The sequence below is a fragment of the Vicugna pacos genome, chromosome 4 (genome assembly GCF_048564905.1).
Source record: "Vicugna pacos chromosome 4, VicPac4, whole genome shotgun sequence".
Classification (NCBI taxonomy): domain Eukaryota; kingdom Metazoa; phylum Chordata; class Mammalia; order Artiodactyla; family Camelidae; genus Vicugna; species Vicugna pacos.
The window spans coordinates 29,920,213-29,946,263 of NC_132990.1; the positions used below are offsets into that span (position 1 = coordinate 29,920,213).

General features: G+C 36.5%; 1 protein-coding gene across 35 annotated transcripts in view; it reads left to right on the forward strand.

Moving 5' to 3' along the window:
• Positions 1-26,051, forward strand: part of PTPRD (protein tyrosine phosphatase receptor type D) — a 1,865,527-nt gene that overhangs the window by 1,730,939 nt on the left and 108,537 nt on the right. For 31 of the 35 annotated variants that reach the window (XM_072959433.1, XM_072959445.1, XM_072959436.1 and 28 more), the window contains 3 exons: positions 287-496; positions 6,870-7,030; positions 18,146-18,258. In XM_072959433.1, the coding sequence (XP_072815534.1) occupies positions 287-496; positions 6,870-7,030; positions 18,146-18,258 (484 nt within the window). The remainder of the gene's footprint in view (positions 1-286; positions 497-6,869; positions 7,031-18,145; positions 18,259-26,051) is intronic. The other 4 variants (XM_072959453.1, XM_072959462.1, XM_072959457.1 and 1 more) reach the window with 1 other exon arrangement.

Sequence of the window (26,051 nt, forward strand, 5' to 3'; positions counted from 1 at the left end):
TTCATTAGATCAGACAATGATGTGAGCTACCAGTAAGAGATCTAATTGCCCTGTGTTTATAGCCTCAGCTTTGCAATTGCAGTACAGTGCCTTACCTTAACAACAGAACAAGCATTTGGAAGCTAGAAAGACTTGAGATTTAGTGATGCTGACATATCATATGAAATGTGGATAGATTGTACTGGGGTTGTTTCCAGTCCTGAATTAATTTCTCCCATTAAACTGTCGTTAAGTTGGGTTATTGTTGTTTACATTTCTTTCTCTGTTTCCCACTATTTTCCTTAAGCTGCTTAAAGAGATAACTAGGAAACGCAGAAGCATCCGTTATGGGAGAGAAGTAGAATTAAAGCCATATATTGCTGCTCACTTTGATGTCCTTCCCACCGAGTTCACCCTGGGGGATGACAAACATTATGGAGGATTTACAAACAAGCAACTCCAAAGTGGTCAAGAATATGTCTTCTTTGTGTTAGCGGTGATGGAGCACGCAGAGTCTGTAAGTTAATTGTGATGGTATTTTCCTATGGTATTCTTAGACATTTTCAACAGAATATGGTTATTTGGGGACAGACACATAGGTATATTCTAGTTATTTCTCATGAGCTTTCATTAACTTGAAGGTAACAGGCTGACTACTTTTTGTTTTTGCATTTTTATCACTTAATCCTATACCCCTATCATGCTCTTCCCTGCTTCCCACTCTCCACTGGTAACACTAGTTAGTTTTCTCTATCTGTGAGTCTGTTCCCATTTTATTATATACATTTGCTTGTTTTATTTCTTAGATTCCATATATAACTGATATGATATAGTATTTGTCTTTCTCTGACCTAACATCACTTAGCATAATGCCCTCCATGTTGTTGGAAATGTCAGAATTTATTTTTTTATGGCTGAATACTGTTTCATTGCGTATATGTACCACATCTTCTTTATTCATTCATCTGTTAATGGACACATAGGTTGCTTCCATATCAACTATTATAAATAATATTGCTATGAACATTGGGGTGCCTGTATGTTTTCAAAGTACGTTTTCATTTTCTTCAGATACATATATCCAGGAGTGGAATTGCTGTCATATAGTAGTTCTATTCTTAGTTTTTTGGTTAATCACCATAGTGTTTTCCATAGTGACTATACCTATTTACATTCCTACCAACAGTGTACCAGGGTTCCCTTTACTCCATAACATCACAAACATTTGTTATTTCTGGTCTTTTTGATGATAGCCATTCTGACAGAGATTTAAGGTGATATCTCTGTGGTTTTGATTTGCACTTCTCTGATGACTAGAGATGTTGAGCATCTCTTCGTATGCCTGTTGTCTGTATGTCTTACAAAAAATTGTCTATTCAAGGTGTTCTGCCCATTTTCATTGGCTTATCTAGGTTTTTGATACTGAATTGTATGAAGTGTTTATATATTTTGGATATTAACCGTTTATCAGTCATATAATTTGCAAATGTTTTCTCCAATTCTGTAGGTTATCTTTTTGTTTTGCTGATAATTTCCTTTGCTGTGCAAAAGCTTTTGAGTTTAATTAGGTCCCAATGTTTTCCTTTTATTTCTTTAACCTTAGGGGAGAGAGCCAAAAAAAAATACTGCTATAATTTACGTCAAAGTGTTTTCCCTATGTTCTAGGATCTTTATAGTTTCAGGTCTTACATTTAGTTCTGATAATATTAATCCATTTTGAGTTTATTTTGTATATAGGGTGAGGAAATTTTCTAATCTCATTCTCTGATATGTAGCTGTGCAGCTTTCCCAGCACCACTTGTCGAAAAGACTGTTTTTCTTCATTGTATGTTCTTCACCCCTTTGTCATAGAATAATTGACCATAGGGTTTATTTCTGGGGTCTCCATTCTTTACCGTTGATCTAACTGTTTTTGTGTCAGTACTATGCTATTTAGATTACTGTAGCTTTGTACTATAGTCTGAAGTCAGGGTGTGGTATCTCCAGCTTGGCTCTTTTTTTCAAGATTGCTTTGGCAGTTTGGGATCCTTTGTGGTTCTATATAAATTTTAGTATTGTTTATTCTAGTTCTGTGAAAAATGTCATGGGTATTTTGATAGGGATCATGTTAAATACGTAGATTTCTTTGTGTAGTATGGACAATTTAACAATACTAATTCTTCCAATCCAAGAGCATGGGATATCTTCTCATTTCTTCCTGTCATTTTTCAAATTCCTGCATCAGTGTTCTATAGTTTTCAGAGTATAGGTCCTTTGTATCCTTCATTAAATTTATTTCTAGGTATTTTAATTTTGATGAGATTTTAAAATAGGATTTTTTAAATAGTTATTAGTGTAAAGAAAAGCAACAGATTTCTGTGTATTCATGACATATCCTGTAACTTTGCTGAATTCATTTATTAGTTCTAATAGTTTTTTTCATAGACTAGAGGGCTTTCTATGTATGGTATCATATCATCTGCATATAGTGACAGTTTGACTACTTCCCTTCCTAATTTGGATACCTTTTATTTTCATAGAGGCGTGATTCTTGAGACCTTTTGATGTGACACACATCTGTACACAGGAAGGTGATAGTCATCACTGACATTTTCTTCCTTATCCTCTTAAAATGACTTAAAAAGAAAAAGATTATATATATATATAAAAACACACACACACACACTGCATAGTGTCTAATAGCAGCGTGTGTGATAACAAGCTCTGTAATTAAGCATATTTCTAGGTACTTGGAACATATCTTATTCTACATAACTGCCAGTGAGCCACAGTGCTTTCTACCCAGATTCACAGGGAAGTTCTATCTAGGAAAAGGCAAGCACAGTGCTTCTTTAATTATAGCAATTTACTAGTGACTTTATCAGGGAAAAGCCAAGAAAGTTAGAAAATAATTCAATAGAACAGAGAATTTCAAGGTACTCTAAATAATGAGTCGTCTTCTTTCATGTAATGCATCTTGCTCTTGCGTTGCTTTATGCTTCAGTTGCTATGAATGTTACAGAGGGATAGAAACTGTAGATGGTGTTGGGGGGTAGATTCTGAAGTGGCTGTCACAATAACATGTATTGTACATATTCTAAACTATACCTAATGGGCTTGAAATTGACCATTGTGGCAGCCAGGCTGAGCCACAATGAGCCCTTCCCCTATATAGGAAGCCTGAGATACGTCAGAGATTTCTCCACATCAGGTCTTAGTATGTACAGGGGGCTTCTCTTCAAATGACTGAAGGAATTCCCTGGTAGAAAATCAAAACACAAAGGCAGCCTTTCTGCCTTTGTGCACAGGATGTCATTTGAAAATAATTGTCTTTAATAGCTTTAGGATGTTTCAGAAAGCACCTTCAGAGCATTGATGTAGATCAGAGAACCCAGCACAGAGAAATCTCATCAGATCATCCACTGTCAGAGAGATTCTGGTTTTAATGTCTCACAGATGTTTCCACTAGCATTGACATGCATCATCACTGATGAAGGGTTTACCCCTTCCCTTAGTATGCCATCTCACTGTTTCATTGATTAGCAGTTTTTCCCCAAATATATAGTATATGAGCTCCTTTTCTCCATTTTTTTTCAACATCTCTCTTAGAGCTAACAGCATTTCTTTTATGTTTTATGTATTAAGGTAAGCATTTACTTTTTAGAAGACACTGGTATCCACCTAGTATAATGTTAGCACTGATAGTCTTATTAGTGATTGTTAGTAAAGTGGCTAACCACTCCCAGGGTGGGCTGATAATTTGCATACAAAAAATATCTACCACCCCACCAGTGACTTGAGCTTTCCCCTCAATTAACTGCCTCATTAAGAATATGGAAGAACTGGTTTCGAGTGACCAAAGGCTTAATCTTTTCCATTATCTCCACATACTGCACAAATTCTACTTTACACAAGGTTGGTATCATTTTATGATTTTGTTTTCCCAAAGTACAAAGATTTCCAACGAAAATCAGGAAACAGACATGTGAAAATGAAAAGTTCTGCTCAGATTTCCATCTTGCCTGACCAAGGTTATCATCTCAAAGGCTCTTGGAAAAGAATTCCAAATCAGAGAGTTTTGCTTATTTCAGTCTGCCAGACAAATTGAATGTGACCTACAGAATGGAAAGGGTAAAATATAAACCAGAACAATTTAGAATCATGTTTCTTGGATATATAGTGTCTTTGCCAAGTCCTCTGTCCTCTGTGTAAACCCTTATTCAGAACATTTCTGTTCTCTTTTTTTAGCTGCTTCTAAGAAGGTTAGAAATATACTGAGTTTTTGTCTTTTGAGGCATCAAAATGTCTGAAAGTCTAGTTTAGCTCTTTGCTGCACACAGCGAGGAAAATGGGAAGAATATAGTACAGAAGCATTTAGTGGGGCGTGTGTTCTCCAGATTGACTGCTGAGCTTGTACTTAATTTCAGAATATATGGTCTAATGTTTTCAATACACAGTAAAAATAATTTGCTGATCATAGAAAAGTGAGCATGCTTACTCATGTTTTACTAATCTCAGTCATTTGAAGAAGTGAGTATTTTATTTATTGAAAGATTTCCTGGGAGCTCCCTAAATGCAATGTTCTGTACTATCTGCTCTAAGCATACAAGCAGTATATAAATCTTCATGTTCAAAGAGGCATATACACAAATGAAAACCAAAAACAGAATTTGGCCACTACCACTAAAACGACAAATAGGAGTATTTAAATTTTTTAAACTTACTTTTTTACCTACATTTTTGAAATGGCTGATTTCCAATTAAGGAGACATGGCTGAATCTGAGGCCTTGAAGATTAGTTGGATTTCGGGAGCTAAAATGTTTTGGAAACTGAGAGGGTTAAACAGAACAGAGCATTTGGGGAGTAGTAGCAAGAAATTTACTGTGATGGTGTTATGTTCTATGTGGTAAGAAAGCTTAAAACAAAACAGTGGAGGCCCTTAAAACTATGCTCAGATGTCTACCTTATTTAGGAACCACCACAGAGCCTCTGAGGTTTTACAGCTGCGGTTTAGCATAATAACTCTAGCAGTGGAGACTGTTAGAAGAAATTCTTGATATGGTTTCAATGACCATGAAGGAGGCCCTGAGAAAAGTACCCATGAGACTGGAAAGAGGGTGGATGGACCTGAGGATCACTGATAAGATAAAATCAGTAGTTTTCCTTTCCTAGATGTTGAGAGGCAGGAGGGCATATCTGGGAAGCAGGGAAATAACACATGCAATTCTTAATTTGAGATTTGATGTAGGAACTTCTCAGAATTGGAAATGAAGGTCTGGGAGGTAGCAGCATTTCTGAGGTAAGGAACATTACTGGTGAAGTAATCTGCATAGAGTTAGTACTTAAAGCTGGGGCTCACCTTGCTACAGAAGGGTGACAGAGACTAGCAGAGAGCGGAATTTAAGAAAGCTGGCACATGGATGGATTCAGAGACAATGAACAAGACAAAATCATTGGAAAGATTAGGACGGGACCAGTTGAGCAAAGAATTAAGGGAGCTAGAGCTGGGAGTTTTTAAAAAGGCTTAATCAACTATGGCAAATCGGGAAAAGCTGTCTGGAAGGGAAAAGACAGGCTAAGCAAACCAGGAAATAGGATCACTTTTGGTGCTGAAGTGAGAAGATGAGGAGCAAGTTGTAAGGCAGCTCATGGATGTGGACCGTTCTCTTGGAAAAGACTGCTTTAAAATGGGGCAGAGTCCAGAGAACATTCCTCTGAGATAGCCTATTTTATTCTATTTCCCAAATTTATGGAGGACTAATTGCCAAATATGGTTGTACGTATTTAGAATGCACGTGCTAACTTTATGTATTTGTATGTATATATACACACACACACTGAATGATTACCAAGATCAAGATCATTAACACATTCATCACCTCACAGCAGTAACTCTTATGTGTGTATGGTGAGAACTTAGGATCTACTGCTTCAGAACTCATTCTTAAAACCATAGAGTATATGTCTTTCTTTGTCTGGCTTATTTCCCTTAGCATAATGCCCTCCAGGTTAATGCTTGTTGTCACAGACGGCAGGATTTTCATGAGTGAATAATACGATTCCACTGTGTTTGTACCTCACATTTTCTTCAGCCAGTCATCCAAAAGTCACAGGTGTGCAGATATTTCTTTGAGATAGTGGTATCATTTCCTTTGGATATATACCCAGGAGTGGGTATATATTTTGGTATCAGTTGTCTACTGAGAATCATCATCTCAGCCTCTGAACAGTAACTGAAATAAAATATGAACTTTAACTGAAATAAAATATGAACTTTTAAGTCCTTTTAGGTTCTGAAAGTTATTTTCTAGACAACCATATTGTCAATTTCATACCTCTTACATCTAGAATCTGAACATTGGGCTTCTCTTTTGAAACTTATAGACTTTGTCCATTGTTTGTCTTTCATTTTCTAACTGATGCACAACTCTTAGGACTACTTACATAATTTAAGATTTCATGAAATACTGACATTTGGCTGTATAAATTTTTACCTTTTAAATTTGGTTTCCTTACCTGAGTCTTGGGGGCTGGAACAGTAATATTTCTGTTGCTTTTTCATATAGCACTGGATAGCCTATAAGTTGCTCATTGAACATTTTGTGGCTCATTAATTACTGGTACTTACACTTCGTAAGATCATTTAACATACAGATCATAGTGTAAAAAATATCTATGGAGTAATTAACTTATACTATGAAAAGTGATTTTATTATAAAAAAATTTCTCTATAAGGAAAGTTAGATTGTAAAACATCTTTCCTTCCCCTTCCCTCTCCTTCTTCACTAACACTGTTTTCCATACTTACTGTCAAATCCACTATGTCCTAAATCTTTGCTTATTCTAATGCTAAAGATACTACCTAGAAAGTGATCATTTTATAACTAACACAGACTCTGTTTTTCCTCAGAAGATGTATGCAACGAGCCCTTACTCTGACCCCGTTGTGTCGATGGATCTGGATCCACAGCCAATCACAGATGAAGAAGAAGGCTTGATCTGGGTTGTAGGTCCTGTCCTTGCAGTGGTCTTTATTATCTGCATTGTCATAGCTATTCTTCTTTATAAAAGGTAAGTTTGCCCAGTATTTCCTTTGTCATGTTGGGGGCTGCCTTAATTTTGAAGAGTTTATCATCCTTCTGTGGTTATTAGTAGAAATACTTCCAGTAATCACTGTGGAAATGTGTCTACTACTGTTAAGCACAGTCTTTACTTTTGTGCTTTAAAATCCTGTTCTGTGTGTGGCATAGACTCTGTTGCCAAGTAGGCACAGGTCCCAGCCTCCATCTTCTGAGATAGTTTGAGCAGTGGGAGGTCTTCACTTGACTGTTAAGAAGTCATTACATTCACGGCCAGATGACCCTAAGGAAGCTCACCCTGGATTCTTGTAGATGATTAATGGCTCCACTTCAGAAGTCCAATTTGCACGTGCATTGAGGGTTTTTTCCCCCATGGCTGTTTCTAAAAGTCAAAGATTTAAAGAAGGAAGAGGAAGAGACAATTAAAGTAGGAAAGGAAAGGGACAAACTCCTCTAACCTGTATTTGTACATCTTCAGTAGTGAATTCTCATTTGCATCCAAGAAGAAATGCAAGATACCATTTTCCTTTAAAAATATATCTACAACCTCCATCTTGATATTCCAAGAATCAGTATGATTTAGTGTCTTTGATTACAATTAGGATGCAAATAATTCACATTAACCCACGCTTTATCTCCTGTCAATCTCGTTTCGGGCTCCCTTACATATAACCTCAATTTTTCTTCCCTAGCTCTCTGTTTATAGTCAGTTGGATAGAGGACATTAGTAACTCTTCTTCTCTTAAATCCTTCTTGGCCTAAAAAATGTATTATAAATATATAAATTTATTTTAATTAACAACATATGTAATACATTCTTAAACATTCACAATGAGTAAGGATTATGTCTGCTTCTATCAGGTTTTTTATTTTTATGAAACTTTCCTCTGTGTTCTCATTTTCCTTTGTAGTGCTATCTTTCAGAATGCTACTGTGAAAATACTCTTTCCTCAACTATAAGATAGATAGGTTTTCTCTCTGTTCTCTCGTTTCTCTTCTTTCCTCGCCGTAATTCTGACATTGACTCAGAGGACAATGTCCTCATTACGATGGTCATTTACGTGTTTAATCTGACAATCTTATTTTCATTTTCCAGACCATGTAGCTGCCTTCACTGGGTTGATTTCTACTTGCATTCCTTTATTAAATACATTCTACCTGGCATAGTCCTTTTCCCATAAGCTCTTTTCCCTCAAAAAAAAATTTTTAAAGACACTTCTCCTTTGAAAACACTTTCTCTTATGAGGCTACGTGCCATTTTTTTTAAAGAACTGCATACCCGTAACTCATTAAATTGCCTGTCCTCTTTTGGAAAGAGTGAAAGAAATATCCATCATAGCTATTTATCCTGATCACTCAATTGTCCATGCCATAAAATAGTTTAGCCTTCAAGTACTTGCTTTTTCAGCTTAGTTTGACAGCTTCAGTCTTCCCATTCCACTCTGTATTTTATTATCAGTGTGTATTGATAACTTCTTTCTTATATAAGAGCTATGGGCAGGAAGCATGAGGTCCCCATGTGCCCCAGAATAAGACACCCTGGGTAAGTCCAGACAAAAAAGCCAGTATCCTTTGTTATGTACAGCACATCCTGCTGGGGGGAGTAACCAGATCAGAAAATAAGTGCTTGCGACAGTTGTATCGCCTGACCATATAATATAGCACATGACACTGTGAATTAAGTAAACGTGAAAAAATTGGATAACTTAAAAGATTTAAAATTAAGCTTTCTTTATCCACATGTGCTTGAAAAAACGGGCATCTTATTTTAAAAGTTGAATTTTAGTGTGTGCATATGTAAGCATCGTCTAATGCAATTGTTCGGAAATGCACACATACTCGAATGCGGAGTATATTTAGCTAACCATCTGAAGGCCCATGAAGCATTTCTGAAATAGAAATGCTTGCGTCAGCAGTAAAGAACATTCCTGACTTGAAATTCAAGCAGACACCCAACAATGTCCTTCCTGATTTTCACGAAGCAGTTTCAGAGGAAATCTTCTATAGCCAATGAATAGTGCCTTTTATAGCTTGGATTCTGAGTAGAGAATTACATAATGAAGACTGTGTCCCTCTTTTTAGGTGCCTTTCCGTTTGTACATAAGTCATTCATAATGGCTCAAAATTGAATGTTTTACACTATTATTAAAGTGTGTCAGTTCCTGTGTGCAAATAATGAGTCCAGAATGAATGAAATACTGTTGACTTACATTATTTTGATTATCATATACACCCCATTATAAAACTGCTTGCATTAGCCAGAGCTATGGATGGTTTGTCCATATAAAATATTTCATCCAGCTGTCGCAGGAGACTTTTATCTCACAATCAACTCATCTGACTTTGTTTTACATCGCATATAATACATTGACTAATAATCAGTGACAAAACAGTATCATTGAGGCCTTCTAAGGGCCTTAAAATACCCTCTGAGCTTTCAGCTAAGTAAAATACAGCTTCTAAGTCATTAGTGTTACAACTTGCTTGCACTATGATGTTGCATTTGAAATTCTATTCTCTATGTGATATGAACAATGATCACAAAATATAAACTGCAGAGGTAAGATATAGCAAGATTTGGAAAAACACTTAACTAGGAATCAGGAAACCTGAGTTCAAGTCCCAGCTCTATGACTACCTGGCTATATTTGTTAGCATAACTTGCTACCCAAAAGAGCCTACAGACTGGGAGAAAATATATGGAAACACTGTCACTGACAAGGACATCAACACCTCATGCAACTTCAGAACCAAAAACAAACAACCCAGTCCAAAAGTGGGCAGAAGACCTAAACAAGCAATTCTTCAGTGAAGACATGCAGAGTGCCAATAGGCACATGAAAAACATGCTCAATAATCTACACCTCACACTAGTTAGAATGGCCATCATTCACAATGCTGGAGAAGAAAAGGGAACCCTCCTACACCGTTGGTGGGAATGTAGTTTGGTGCAGCCATCATGGAAAACAGTATGGAGATTCCCCAAAAAGACTAAAAACAGACTTATGACCCAGCAATCCTACTCCTGGGCATATATCCAGAAGGAACCTTAATTCAAAAAGGCACACTGACCCCACTGTTCACAGCAGCACCATAAGACATGGAAGCAACCTAAATGTCCATCAAGAGATGACTGGGTAAGGAAGATGTGGTATATTTATACAATGGGATACTATTCAGCCATTAAAAAATAAAATAATGCCATTTGCAGCAATATGGATGGTCCTAGAGATTGTTTAGTATGTCTGGTATTTTTCTTTCTGGCTTACTTAGAATGACAATCTTAAAGTTACAGTTACTAGGGAGAGTGATGGGAAGGGATACATTTGGGAGTTTGAGATTTGAAGATATTAATAGGCATAAAATAGATAAACAAGTTTATACTGTATAGCACAGGGAACTAACTACATTCAGTATCTTATAATAACCTTTAATGAAAAAAAGAATATGAAAATGACTATATGGATGTATATGAATAACTGGGACATTGTGCTGTATACCAGAAATTGACACATTGTAACTGTATTTCAATTAAAAAACTATAAATAGACTTACCATATGATCCAGCAGTCTTACTCCTGGAAAAGATACATGCACCCCAGTGTTCACAAATGTCCATTGACAGATGACTAGATGAAGAAGCTGTGGTATATTTTATACAATGGAAAACTCCACACAATAAAACAGAATACTGCCATTTGCAGCAACATAGAATGACTAGAGATTATCATAATAAGTGAAGTCACACAAAGACAAGTATCATGATATCACGTAAATGTGGAATATGAAATTAAGACACAATAGAGACTCTCAGACATAGGAAACAAACTTACGGTTACCAAAGGGAAGAGGATGTGAGGAGGGGATAAATAAGGAGTTTGAGATTAGCAGACACCAACTACTATATATAAACTAGATAAATGACAAAGTTCTGTTGTATTAAACAGGAAACTAAATTCAATATGCTTGTAATACCCTATAATGAACAAGAATAGATGGATGGATGGATAGACAGACAGATAAAACTGAATAACATTGCTGTACACCAGAAACTAACACAACATTGTTAATCAACTATACTTCAAGTAAAAAAAAAAAAAAAAAAACAAGCCATGCTAACACTCTGGGCCTCAGTTTCTTCATTTATAAACTAAGTATGTATATTAGATAACTGCACTTTTTAACAACAATGTTCTATAATCTGAGAACATAAAAACAAGTAATAATACTATTTTATTTGACTCCACTTCGTGTATGTTTTCAAATGACTCCATGTTGCCCTTCATCTGTCCACCCCACAAAGTAAGAATACACAAAATTGAATGCTCTTAGATGTTCATCTACCCTGCATACCTGTTACATCTGTAAGGCTTTTCAGTCATTACTTCTAGAACTGTCCAGGAATTATTTCTATAGAAAATATTTTTAAAATAAAGTGTTAACTTGACTTCTATGGAAAGCATTTAAAGATGGATGAGAAGTATTTATTATGTACCATAGAAGGAAAAACCTATGAATTAGGAAATTGCAAAGAGGTAAACCATGGTTTAGACACAATCAACATCCTTGAATAGGCATAGTCTAATGAGACACTGCAACGAGGGTAAACAGGTAGATATGACTAAAATATATATAGACTTCAGCTTTTTCACCTTTTCCCCGGTCCAGCATTGGCTCTCTGTGGGCTCTATCTCTTCAGTATTTCCAAGGTGTCATCAAAGAAAGACAAAGACACACACTCCAGAGTATTTTGAGATGCTGTGAAGAAAATATGCCACCGCGACCATCCACAGTGGGCAATGCTGATTGATTGTGCCTTCTAGCCTTTGAGTATCTTGTAGGTCCTTCCGTAAGCCTGGAAAGCCTCTCCAGTCACCCCCACAAACCCTTCTCTCAGCCTGGCTTGCTTTTACAAGTAAGCTAAGATCTACTTACTAAATGAAAGCCTTTGTGAGTGCCCCACTCCTGTTCTCTTTTCTCTACCACTTCAGGCTGCCTTGGGGTTCCCCTCTCTCCGCTCTTAAAGCACTTTCTATTTACCTACACTATAGAACCTACTGAATTGGTGTCACTGCCCAGTTACTATCACTGCCCATTTTCTTGACTTTCTGCCCCTACTAAACTGTTAAGTCAAGGGCTACATCTTAATCTTCATTATATCCCTTGTGCCTAGTAGAATGCATGGCACAGAGGATACTCACTAACCAGATATACGCAAGTCAATAGAGTAAACAAGCGAAGGGAACTGAGTTTAACACTATCACTCAGTATCACCGTCATCTGGACTGGCCAGAGCTGTATAATATAACCCTCAACCTGCAATTTAAATACACCACTTCTAAAAGCCTCTAAACTTAGCGATTTGCATCAAATACGTACCCATATGTGGGGTGAGGCTGACATTTCTGTGGCAGAATAAGTGAATTACTGACTACGTACTTGTTCATTCCTAATATTCAACAGCCTGTTCGTATACAAAACTGACAATTCAGGGAAGTACTTCTCTTTCATCCAGAGGAATGTATTTTCCTACAACTGATTCACTGATGATCTCATTGATTAAAAATGGATTTTAGAAAACAAAAAGATTAATATAGAATGCAACAATTAAAAAATAAGCAAATTAGAAACATATGTAGGACTTTTCAAAAACATGGAACCACCAAGTAAATCACTTTAAAATTAATAATAAAAAGAATTAAACAGTGTGTTTGATATCATTTTCATTATTCACTTTCTATGTGTGTATTTGTACCATTTAAATGTAGACTTTGTATTTTTAAAAAGAAATGAACTGGATTACATTCAAGCCAGATACTCTAGCTACATGGGTATATATCTTATTGGCTTTGACGTACATGTGGTACCTTTATTTTTGCAACTAAGAACTCACTAAATACTCTGCAATTTGCCTCAACATGAAGATTGGTTAGAGGAATTCTTTTCAGGTAAAGGATATACACTCTGCACAAAGGACATGGTTATTTAATCAATCCACATATTATCACGGGCAAAAGTGTCTGTGAGCATGGGCTGGATGTGTTCACAGACAGCGGTGCCTCTTTGACTAGGAAAATACCTGTCATGTCTATGGCTGGTAGTAAAATATTTTTCCAGATTAGTGCAGCTATATAGATGGGTCATGCTCTGTAGATTTAAAATGATGAGTATTATTTTTTCCAAAACTGAAAATGTATTTAATCTTTTATTGGAAATAAAGATTTATGGTCACCTACCTAAAGGTGTTTCAAGAAATCATTTCTGCCACTTAATTACCTTGTGGTGTATTATACAACTGCGCACATTTTTGTGCAGTCAGTGCAGTTTGCAGATATTTTGTATCATTAAAGGAATAATGTACCTCTTAACTGAAGACTAATTTAAAAGAACCAAATTTCTTATATGGAATAATGTTATATTCCCATTAAGTACATAAGTTGTTTTCTCATGGCATGTTTCATAAAAATTAAATTACATCTCTACCATCAAACACTTGCTGGGATGTAATTAATTGTGGCGGTGTTTTGTAGGTTGATGAATAGAAGTGAAGCTGACATTAACACACACACACACAAAAGCTTCAGTTAGCCATGTACCCTCATGTCCTCCGTTTGCTTCATGATTAGAGACCTTCGAATATTTTGATATGCTGTCATTTTCTAATATGTGTCAGCTATATGTCCCTGGTTGTGAGCACTGTTAAATCCTGGTTGTAACCATTGGCCAACTAACATTTAGCCTTTCTTTCTCTTTTTTTGCTGCATTAAAATGGAGCAGTAAACCTGACAGGTGAGGAATAGAAAACAAACCCCTTGAATGCTCAGTACAGAAAAGATATGGGCAGACTTTGGAGGTACTGAGGGGGTAAGGGTGGAGGTTGGAATATAAAAGATGCAATTAACAAAGTGGAAGATGGACAAAGCCTAAGATATGTAAAATATATATATAGATAGATAGATAATCTACTTTATATAAAGCTAAATTTAGAAGGTAGTAAAACCAGTCTCTCGTTAAATGAGAATTTGTATGTGTTAATGTAAGCCATTCTGGTTCTGTTTGTTTTTACTCAGAGTTTGATCTCAAGACATCTTACATATGAATACTAACATTTTCACTGCTAATATTGATGGCAATGCCTTAGTGAAAACTTTTATTTAATTCCACATTATTTTTTATTGTCTTCCAGCCAATAATTAATAATAATAATAATAATAATAACACCACCTATCCTGCTTATTTATCCAATCTAAGCTTTCAGCTGTCTAGCTCGTACCAGTATATTTATGTATCTATCCATTTGGATAGACATGAATTCCTAATTCCAATTAAACTAAGGAAAGAACCTCAATGCTCATCTAACCTGCCTTCCTCCCAATGTTTCAGTCAGGTGGTTTTCAATCATTGGTCCCTGGACAAGTAGCAACAGCATCAGCACCATCTAGGAACTTGACAGAATTACAAATTCTTGGCCCTCCAACCTCAGACCTGCTGAATAAGAAGTTCTGGGGGTCGGTCTAGTAGCCTGCAGTTTAAAAAGCCTTCTTAGGTGAATCTGATGCACACTGAGGTTTGAAAATCACTGCTGTGTTATTTTCCCTAATGTTACTCAGCTCTGGTCAGCAAGCTCCATTACACTTTCACTGAAAGGAGACTGACTACCTCTGAAAAGGTGTGCTTACCACTAATCCTGCAGAAAAACACAAAACAGTTTTTTGTTTTGTCTTTTTTTTTTTTTTTTGGCAAAACAGCAAAACACTCTGAACCCACTTAATATGCTCAGAGATCTATGTTCTTACTATAACGCTGTCTACATCTCACAATTCCATCATTACCTTCTTACTCTGTTAAGATGAGTTAGGCCAAAAGCTGGATACCGTCTTCAAACCTCCCTCCCCTGTTTCATAAGTGAGGAAACTGAGAAGGTTTATAGTTGACTTACCCAAGAAGATACACATCAGCAGTGGCAAAGGGGAGGTTACAGTGTTTAAACCGATTTCTTTGAAATATTAATATTCCAATTAATATATTTCTTCCAAAAGTCTGTGCCCATCTCTCTGAATATCTTTGTTCCAAACAGATATGATCTTCTAGACAATTTCCGTTTGTTTTTGCTCCCCAGTTTACCTGTAGAAAAGAGCCAGACGAGACTAAGAGAAAATAAAACCCCACTCAGACCACAGAGTAGCATTTTTGTTGTACATTATTCACACCCCAAACATACACATATTTTTGTATTAGCAGCTTCTGCCATATCTGAAATGCTATGTGATCCTCTATTTCCTTTTTACCCATATAACCCCTGTACATGGTAAATACTTCTCACTGAGAGAAATAAACTTACCCTAGGCTCTATAATCCTAATAGAAAAAATAACATAGCAAGGCAAAAATTATCTCTTTCTAGTCACTATCTATTGCTTTTTTTCTAGTTGAAAATGAGAATACTGTGATTTCTGAAAACCTACCCATTGGGGGGGGACTTACTCTTTATGTTCCTGTTGGGCCTTATTTTAGACCACTGTGTGCCAGTTAATACTTTGCAACAGTAAATTCAGCTTTTAAACATTACAGTTGTTAACTGATGACGACCAAACTTTGCATCTTGCAAACCTTCCTTAGAAATTCTTCGTTAGAAAACAACCATTTTAGCACATTTCTGTTTAAAAAAAATGTGCTAAAAGAGTGTGGGCATCCAGACGTGCCCATGTTGTGATCATTAAAACCAAATGAAACAAAACAAAATTTAAACAGCTGATTTTCCTAGGATTTTTGGAATCTGGTTTCTTGGAGATTATTTTATTTGAACAGATTAAGTGAGGGAGAAGTTAGTTATTAAATATCAGGTCACCCCTCCCACATAGCACCAGTATAAACTGTAATTTTAGTCCCATGCTCTGGGTTTTCAAAGACTCACGAGACAACACGATGTGATTTTCAACTTTCCTGGCACCGGAGACACTGACTAAACATTTTTAGAGAATATTCTTTTCTTTACCTCCTACTCATTGTCATTCAGCCTGGCCTCAATGAAAAAGAAGAGAAAGAGGATGTCCCACAACACCTGCGAGAGCACAAGTGTCCTTGCCCATTTCTACACACAGTTTCCATAATCCTCCAAGAAAGACTGTAGAACCATTTTGCAAAGAGATAAAAATCCAGGTTTTAGTCATTGGGTCTGACACATCAGTAAAGAAGTGTATCTGTGCCAAATTGTATGAAAAGACCAAAACCTGAGAAGGGACACCGGGATCACTTCCAGTGAGAAGGCCAACCACTTGTTTGTAACACGGGGGACTGATTAACTGGCCACATTCAGTGTTTCATTAACCCATTTAAACTCTTCATCGTCACTGGTAAAATGTATCTCTGTATCATGAGGCAAACACCCACAGCATAAACACAGGGATATTTATCTACAATTAAAGTCGTCATCATATCCTTCTTCCGCATGGTCTTCTGAGCCCCTTTATCTCTTCCTTCTCCTATCTTTCTCACCAGCCCTCCATCTCTTCTTTCCCTTTCTTCCTCACTTTTCACTCCAAATAGCTCGAGCTGCCAGTATCTGTGGCATGCCTCCAATTCACTCCTTTCCTCTGACTGATAGAATGGTTTGGCAGCATGTTCTAGCCTAAGGCTATACCTGACACTTTTCGGGTAGAAACAGGAAATCCTGAGACAGGTTAATCCAAGGTTCTGAAAGAGCAAGGTGTCTAACATGACTCACCCAAAAAATTTCATTCTATTGAGGATGTTGTGTCAAAGGCATTGCACTTGAGCACATCAAGTGTACTTCCCCTTTGCGTCAGTCTTTCCCTCATCCCCTGGCTGGTTTTATCCTATACAGATGAGCAGAGATGGAAAGAAAGGCTATGTAACAGGAGCCCTCTGGCTAACCATGGAATGACCTGGGTGGCACTGAATGCAAGCCCATTACCACAGCAACACTGATGAATTATACCACAGTCATATCCAAAAGAGCAAGGGAAAGCTCCCCAACACTGTTGCACACCTTCCCCAATTAGAATGCATTTGTTTTGGGCAGGGGTGAGATGCTAGGATTATGATTCCAGCCTGGAGATGGCTAGAATCCGTATTTGGAATAAAGAACAGATGGAGGCCTTTTTAAACAGTGAAGTAGTTTTTAATCTAATTCAACCTTAAAATAGCTAGATACCACTCTGTGATTATTTATGTTTGGGGGAAAAAATGGATAAAGAAATCTTATGGAAAAAACCCTGCCATTTCTTGCATAGACATTTATTTACATTACACATGACACCTTGAGCAAGGACATTTAATAAAACTGGTAGATAGTAATTAAACCAAAGATAAACTGAATGGTGTAACAAATTACTTATAATAAGGCACTGTTAATTGTTCATATGCCTTGAATGATCTTTGGGAGAGTGGGACTACCCACTAGGTGAAGTTATTTTTCCTGTGACTGACTTTAACAAAATACTAATCACAGACAGCTTGACGCTAAACAGCCAAAACTATTTTTTTCCTTGATATTTGTAAAAGAAAGGAGATGTTTGTTTTGTGAGGTCCTAAATATCCTCCCAGGTACTAGGCTAACTTGGAATCTTAGAAATGCACTTACTGTATTTATCTGCCTTATGGGCAAATCCTATGCAGATGTACATTGTAGCCACCAGTCATGTATACTTAGAAAGGGCAAAGGAGGGAGGCGGGTTTGGCTGCTCAGCTTGAGGCTCAGTGGTCTGAGCTTTTTCCAGTGGTAACCGCGGTCTTACTATTGGTTCCTAAGGTGACTCTATCCTGTTCCTCACAAATAGAACTAGTGGATAAGGGAGAAAAGCTGAACAGTACTTCAGACATCTCTCACCAACACCTCCTTAAGTCTAAAGGCAGAGTCACTGAACTATTTACTTCTAGAGCTGAAGGAAGACTTTGAGATCATCCACTTAAAATTTTCAGACCTCAGGAAACACTGTAGACCAAGAGACAAAAAAATAGGTCACAAAGGTCAAAGTTTTAAAACTACAAACTGGGGGTGTAGGGGGTGGGGCATGACTCTCAGCTTTTGTAATCTGTTTCATTTTTTGTGGTTGACTTATTCTTAAATTTTTATTCTTCCCCTATAGGAAGAGGGCAGAGTCCGACTCTAGAAAAAGCAGCATACCAAACAGTAAGGAGGTCCCTTCACACCATCCCACAGACCCAGTAGAACTAAGGCGCCTTAATTTCCAAACACCAGGTAAGAGGCATGACTCATCTTGTCCATAACACAGTGTTGACCGAAAGTTTTATAGCCCTGTTGATAACTGCCTCAAGGGGTGAATACACCACTTTATTTCAAACAAGTGTTGTCCTTTACGATTACTGAGACCCACCAAAACATCTGCCTTGAAAGGAATTTATGTTCTTTGTGTAAAACTGAGGTGGGGTGGAAAAGAAAAAAAATTAATTTTCCTTCAAATTTTGAAAATACTATCATCTTTTAAGACTACCATTTTTATGGGCTTAGCTTAGCACATTTTATTATTTTCAAGGACACCTATTTGGAAAGAATTCAGTTTCTCATTTTATAAAGCAAATGAATGGATGGATGGATGAATGTCATCTCACTCATCCCATTGTGAAAGAATATATTTTTTCCCTATTTCCCTATTAATTTGTGTCTGTGTTACTTTGAAAGAAAGGGGGAGGGAGGAGAAAAACTGAGGCAAATATTTGTATCTCTTAAATTATTACCTATACTAAATCTCATTGACCAATTTAGGTTTGTTAATTGGGGAGATGCATAAAGTGACTGAGAATAAGAAAAGCATGCTTATTTCTTAAAATATTTAAGAAGATTAAGTGCTTCAACAGAGGAAAAATATTATTCCTGCTGAGGGGCATTTTGTGCAGTATTGTCAATCCAAGGCTAGCTCTATTTTGCTTTCTTTCACCTAAATCTTGTTTATGCCAAATAATGCATGATAAAGAGAGCTAACAACTAGAAGTGAGTGACACTGTCTTTATACCTACTGATAATGTAGTCTAAGAGCTGATCTAAGAAGTCTATTTGATTACAATTTGACAGAATTGTACCCCAAATTGTTGGTAAGTTTTTTGTGTGTCACATGTTCTAACTCATTGTTGGGACAGTGCAGATTTATTAAACTACACTTTGCAGTGAATTGCTTTGACCTGAAAATACATGGTTCATTATATTTAGTATATATTTTTTTCTTTTACTTTATAGATATGCCATAGTAACTAGTAACTATTCAGTAAAGAGAAATGCCTGGCATTTTCACTGTGGCTATTCATATCATAGAGTGGGATGTTATTTAAAATTCTCTCAAGTGAGTTTTTTTTTTAAAGCAAAGATATATCTTTATCAACATTAAAGGTAAAAGAAAATTTTTATGTGGCTAAAAATCTGTATGGAAATTTTTTTTAAGGCTGATAAATGGAGACTATGAACATGTGCACAATGACTGAACAAACTTGTGTAGACCTCCAGGATCACTGTGGTCCCTTGGATGCTCCCTGTTGAATCGCCCTCTAAGGGCTCCATTAAGACAACTTCATATGGATTGAGTAGTAAACCTTCTCAGTTGCGCACCTTTGAAATAGCAGTGTACTGACCACTTTAGACTGCAAGCACCTTCTTTATAATGGACCAAGAATTCATGAACTTTTCAGTTTGGCTGAACAATGCACAGAGTAAAGCCAAAGAAATTACCTGCTACGTGACTTCTTGTGTATGTGGCCTTATCACCCTTTACAAGAGCAGCACACAGCAGAAATGGGGAAAATCGATGTTTCTCAGTACTTTGCTGCTCAGCCCTGCCCCATCTCCTTTGGCTTCTATGTAAAGAGTGATTAGCTGAAAACAACCTGGGCCTTCTCACAGAGACAGAAGCATAGTACAGGTTTGACTATAAAGACAAAGGTAGCCGCTACAGAAGAGAGCCAGTGGGATTTTTGTCCCTTACCACCACCTCCAGCAACAACAGAGAATGTTTCCAGGCATAAACACGTGAATGGGAATTATAAAGAAAGGATTATTAGCTGAGTGCCAGTGGCTACCAGCAGGGAAATAAAAATGCCTTCAACTAAGACAATCTCCATGTTCAAGTTTCTCTCACTTTTATGGGGAGTTGTGCAAATACAGACAAATCCAAGAATTTTATTAACAATCTCATTTTCACAGTGTATGTGGGAATATTAGATTCATTTATAGAGAGAACCTGCAAAATTCTGAATAAGTCACCTGAAAGGAGAATGTAGGTTACAACTGAAGGGACATTGCTTGTTGTCACCAACGGCATTACCAAATTAAAATGGGGACCTAGGTATGTAAGATTAGACTCACCACCTCAAATCTATAATGGAATAAAGTGGGCAAACTGAGTAAAAAGGAGAGAGGTGATTTAGTAAAGGAAGAGAATGGAACAGGAGAAATTGTCCCCAAGATCCTGGCATGTCTGTTCACTTAGGCGTCATTATGCTGTGCCCTTCAGCTCAGGATAAGCAGTCTACTTAAGCTTGATTTGTTGAAATAGACTATGCCTCCCAAGCTCTATGATGCAACCTGTTGTCCTGAAAATTTGACCAATTTTTAAAGAAAGCAGACTCAACTGTTAATGTGAAATTCATAGAAAATTTGCCGTTTGCTTCAGCCAATACGGATTCCAGCCAGTGGCTGTAAGTTTCACTTTACCTACTTGCCAGTAAGATGAGAGCACAAGAGGTTGAGCCTGTTAACCAAGTAACCTTGTTGTACTTTCTCCTCCTCCCTGACTCACAAATAATCAAGGAATTTCCTGGATGATGAAATAAAATGATCCTTTTAATTCTAAAAAAAAAAACCTTTTTAGGTGTTACACAGGAAGTGATAGCTGTACTTATGGTTTTGGATTTTAAACTATGTATCCTTCACTTCCTGAAATGTACTTTTATATACACCATGTTTTGAGTGTAAAATTATCCATAACTATTATAAAATTTGACAATGTTGATCAACGGTATGCTTAAGTAGGAAATTAATAATCCATGATTTTTAATGAAATCAGAAACCTGTGATTTATATAACCAGCCCCTAACAGAACTTGTTCATGAAAGTAAACTGATTTCCAATTCTGGTGGGTTTACTGTGGATGGTAAAATGTCACACTAACATTACCATGTGAAATTCTGTAGGTCTTTGAGAAAGACTGCACTGCTTAATACACTAATTCTTAGTTCTACTTTCCTTAAAAAAATACTATCTTGTAATTGAAAAAAATCTATTTACATTTTAAGTTACTTATTCTTGTTGGAGAGTCTAGGTTTAAGGAGTGACACATTTTATCCCCTGAATTCTGCCTCATATTCAAAAGATACTGAAACATAATTCTGCATTTCATATAATTACAGTATTCTGACATTCAAGTACTTCAAAGAATTCTTTACTACACTGCAGTACCACGAACACCTCTGTCTCTGGGTCAGGAAAAGGAAAAGGTCATAATTCTGTCCCCTACTACTCAGCTAAGGCACAAAGTGAAAACAGAGAAGTCTTTTGTTTTCACAATAACCATCTTTGTGAGGTTGTTGGATATGGAGAGGAACATTGCTTTAGCACACTTGCCAAATTCTGGGTAATCACCAAGTTTCTCTGTTTGTGAAACACTGTGTTCAGGCATCTGAACAGGATGAGGAAGGCTCATACTTTCCCGATTAAGAGCAGGCACCTTTGCTTGTAGATATTTTCCATGAATATATTTATCTGTCTATTAAGGTTCAGATGGCAGTGTACAGCCAAATTGTATCTGTGAGAACCTGAACTAACTAATCTCTTAAGAGAATATGGTTTACGAGAGTAAAGTCATCAATTACTGGTTTTAACAGGGACAGTAACAACTGGTGTGGGATTTGTCAATTAAAACAGCATTGCTTGTGTCACCAGTGACTTAAGAAATGTAACAGAGAGAGCCAGGTATGTAAGAAAGGATCATTTAGCTAAGGTAAGACTTACCACCTCAAGTGGAACGGAACAAAATGGACAAAATGAGTAAAGGAGGGAGGAGATGTAGTAGAATTGTCTAGAATTAACTGCTGATCAATTTTTACAAGTCTTTAAGATCTGTCCAGGAAGGGAAAAAATATTCACTTATAAAAGATGCTTTTAATGAAACCTCTCTTAAGCCTTACACATGTGGACAGTGGTAACTGGGTATGCGTTAGGATGGATGACAGATGAGTTACGTATTTAAAAAAATTTAAAAAGGTAAACTGTGTCCATTTGCCAAGGGTGGGAAAAAGTTTTTCCTTTTTTCTTTTCAAAAAAATTTCCAGTTCAAAAAAAATCCAAGTTATTTTATAATTTCATCAATTATAAAAGCAGCACATGTTTACTGAGGAAATTTTTTATAAGCAGAAAATAAGCTTTTTAACAATTATACATAGGTTATAGTGATACAGTTGTACATTAAATATTATTAAAATTTTGCATGTGTTCGAAAATTTTCACAAGTTTGTAAAACGCAAAAAAAAAGAAAAAATACTCTCACCTTGTTTTTCTTCCTTTGACATATTTAAAATAAAAATAGATTTCCTATAACACTCCAGTTTGACTCTCCAGAAATGTCTACCATATACAGCTCAATGCATATCCTTCCAGACTTTTTTCATATGTATATACAGTTCTTTAAATGATAAAATATATAACAAGTGTACAGACAGGTGCATATACATCAACTGTCCTAACATTTAACCTGTATATAAACAGACCTTTTTCCAAGCTAGTGTATTAGGTTTTATCTCTTTTTTAACAGCTGATAGTATCGATGGCACTGTGTTCTACAGATGTTACAAAACCTATCAGCTCAATTCTTATTAACGGAGGCTAAGTTATTTCCTGTTTTCCTATTACAAACAACATAGTAATGAGCACTGCTGAGCTCTACTCTTCTTACCATTGTTGCCATTTCTGAATGACAGACACCTGGAAGTATGACTGCAGAGTCCTAGGGTAGGCACATTTACCATTTTGATAGAGACTGCCAATCAGAGGTATTTTTGAAATACTGTAAAAGCCTTTACATACAGATTAGCCCCTCTGAGCTATGGCCTCAAGAACTGGACAGAATGACTAAGATAATTATAATTTTGCCAACTGATGGTAATTTATAAGAAAACCAAAGAAAAGACTGGTATGTGTGCCTATTTCTACTTTCTCCAACGAAGCAAATTTAGAAGTTTAGCATCTTATACAAATAAGCTTTCTTTGTAGCATTAAAAGGCGTAAGGGAGCATGTAACTAATAGTGCCGTATGGTCTTCTAGTCACCACCTTCCTCTGTACCAGCAAAAGTCTCCCCCAAACCAACCCACTTTGGTTGATCTGTCAGTTTCCATTAGAACATTTTTTTCCTGCAAAATTCTTTCCTGCAGTATCTATACCCCTTGCTCAGAACCCTCAGTTCTCCTCCCTCAAAAACAAAACAAAAAACAAACTTCAAGTAAAAATGAAATTCTAATGTTTAAACTTGTACCTTTTAGGAAAAGAGATTTAAAAACTAATGATCAGATGTTACGACATAAAGACCTGGTATTTATTTCGTGGGTGACCCTGATAGGTTCTGCCCTAAAGCACACATGGATGATAGGTGATTTGATGGGCTGTGAAAAACAAAAACTCATAAAAAGTTCAAGTATCAGAAATAGCACTATCAGCAGCAGAAATGTCTGCACAACAGCTGAGTGATTTTGAAAGCTCTTGAGCCATCTCTTCTGATGCACTGATAGTGTTAACTGGATCAATGCTACCAAGATCAGTTTCTATATTTCTCTCATCTTCACATTTTATTTTCTATTGTAGGTAACTTAGGCATATGACCTAGATTAACAACAACACACCAGATGTGTCCTTTTATGTTACATTAAAAAAAAATTGGTTCATTGAATCTAAATGATTAATTTCTAACATAAAAGAACATGGTTTATTCAAATTTCGTATTTTGAGAAATCCTACATAAAAACTATTTTTAATTATGCTATTTAGGGCTTGCCTAAAAAAGCATTCTTGGAGTATCTTTTCCTTAATGATGATCCTTGTCATGGATTAAGTTACACTGTCATTGTTGTTTTACCAAGAGGCAATTATACCATACAAATCACTGTTCTCTTCTGTCAGTAATTCACCATTCATTTGTGAGACAGATTATAAACAGATTATTTGCAGTTATTCAGGTTATTCTAAGTAGTGCATAAATTATGTTAAAATCTGACAAACATTTTATAAATTAAGTTTCTATGATTTATTAAGTCAGGTAGGTACTTTTGATTTGATGAACAAATCAGTTTCTCCCTGTTCCGTGACCACAACCTGTTCTCCAGCCTTTATCGTAATTTGCATAATTTGTTGGAAAAGAAAACTATGAAGAGAGTATTACTGAGTCAACATACATAGATAGTAACAGAAAAAAAATCACCTAATAGTGATTGTGCGTGGGATGGGAGTGTTCCATCACTATAGTGACCTCAAAACCTCTACTTAACAAAACTGCTCTAAATTGTATACAGCCTATTGGCATTTAATGTGAAGTTAAAAAATAAAGCAAGTATTTGATAAACATTCCTTTATAAGTAAAAAAAAACCTTTGAAGCATACTGTTGGTTAGATTACTGATTTAGTGAAACAGAATCTTTGAAAAGCCATACCTGGTAAATTAGGTTTTCTTAAAAACCGTAGAGCTGTTTGGCAAGAAAAAATTTTAGCATGAACTAAAGGTATGCATTCAAAATATTTTCATGGAAGCTCACAATATTTGGTAAGAAATATCTTAAAAAACACGGATGTGTGTATGAGCACCCCTTTACCTGTTCCCCACCTCCCACACAGACATACCTTCTAAATGAAGCTAGTACATTACTGATACGTTTTCTCAAACTGAGGATAGTTTCTGAGATCTTGTTACTGCATAAATATCCCAAACAATTTCACAAGCCCATATTTATGTAAATGGCACCTTTCTCCCAGGGGTGTTCGATCATTTAAGAGACAGCATGGCAAAATAAGAAGTTCACTAAATGACAGTTGACAAGATCTGGGATCAAATCCCCGGCACAGCCATAGTTTTACTGATAAAGTTGATCCTGATCAAGTCCTTTTACCCCTCTGAGCTTACTTTTCCTAACTCGTGGAATTAACAGGGGATGGGAGGGGAAGATAAATCCACAGGGGGTGAATCACGGGAGAAGTATACACTCCCATCCCACGCACAATGCTCAGTGTCTTGCCCAATGCCTTGTGGACACAAGCATGCTACCTGTCACTCTCAACCTTCTTTGATTTTAATTCACACACAAAAGGAACTTTTTCCTCTTTTAAAATAGAAATCACTATCTTGTTAGCCAGATGTGGCATGCAAAGATCTTTGCTTGGACCACTGCTGAGTTTCATCAAAATTATTAGTCTATAGTGAAAACAGGAGAAAGTCACATAATTATCTGGATTTTCAGTTGCTATTGAAAACCTGGAAAGTCTCACCCTCTTGGCTCTGCAGTACTACTTGGAAGATATCTGCTAGAGCTTTTCACCCTCTGGAAGTTCTCCACAGTCTACATCAGCCCTAAAGATGACCCTGACATTGACACTGAATGTTACTTGCCATTCATTCCAAGCCTATTATTTTTCGTGTAACAGGATAATATTTCTCTTTCCTGAGCCTCTACCGAAAATAGAGAAATGAAAGACAGCCCTAAGAGGCTGCGTGTTGCACAGAAATGGGGAGGAATACATTTCCTTTCAGAGTGTTTGCTTTTCAACACCCAGTTTTCTTCAGTCATTTACCTAAGCAACCTTGCCCCCCTGCTTTAAAGATCTTAACTTTCATTCTAGAAACAAAACAGTAGAAAGATGCCAAAACCACTTATGATTTTGCTATTTACTAGATGAGCTAACACATACAAGTAAGTCACTTAACTTTTCTAGACTTCAGAGCCCTCTTGTATAAAATGAAAATGCTAGACGAAGTAATCTCTAAGCCGCATATCAGCCTAAAATGCCATG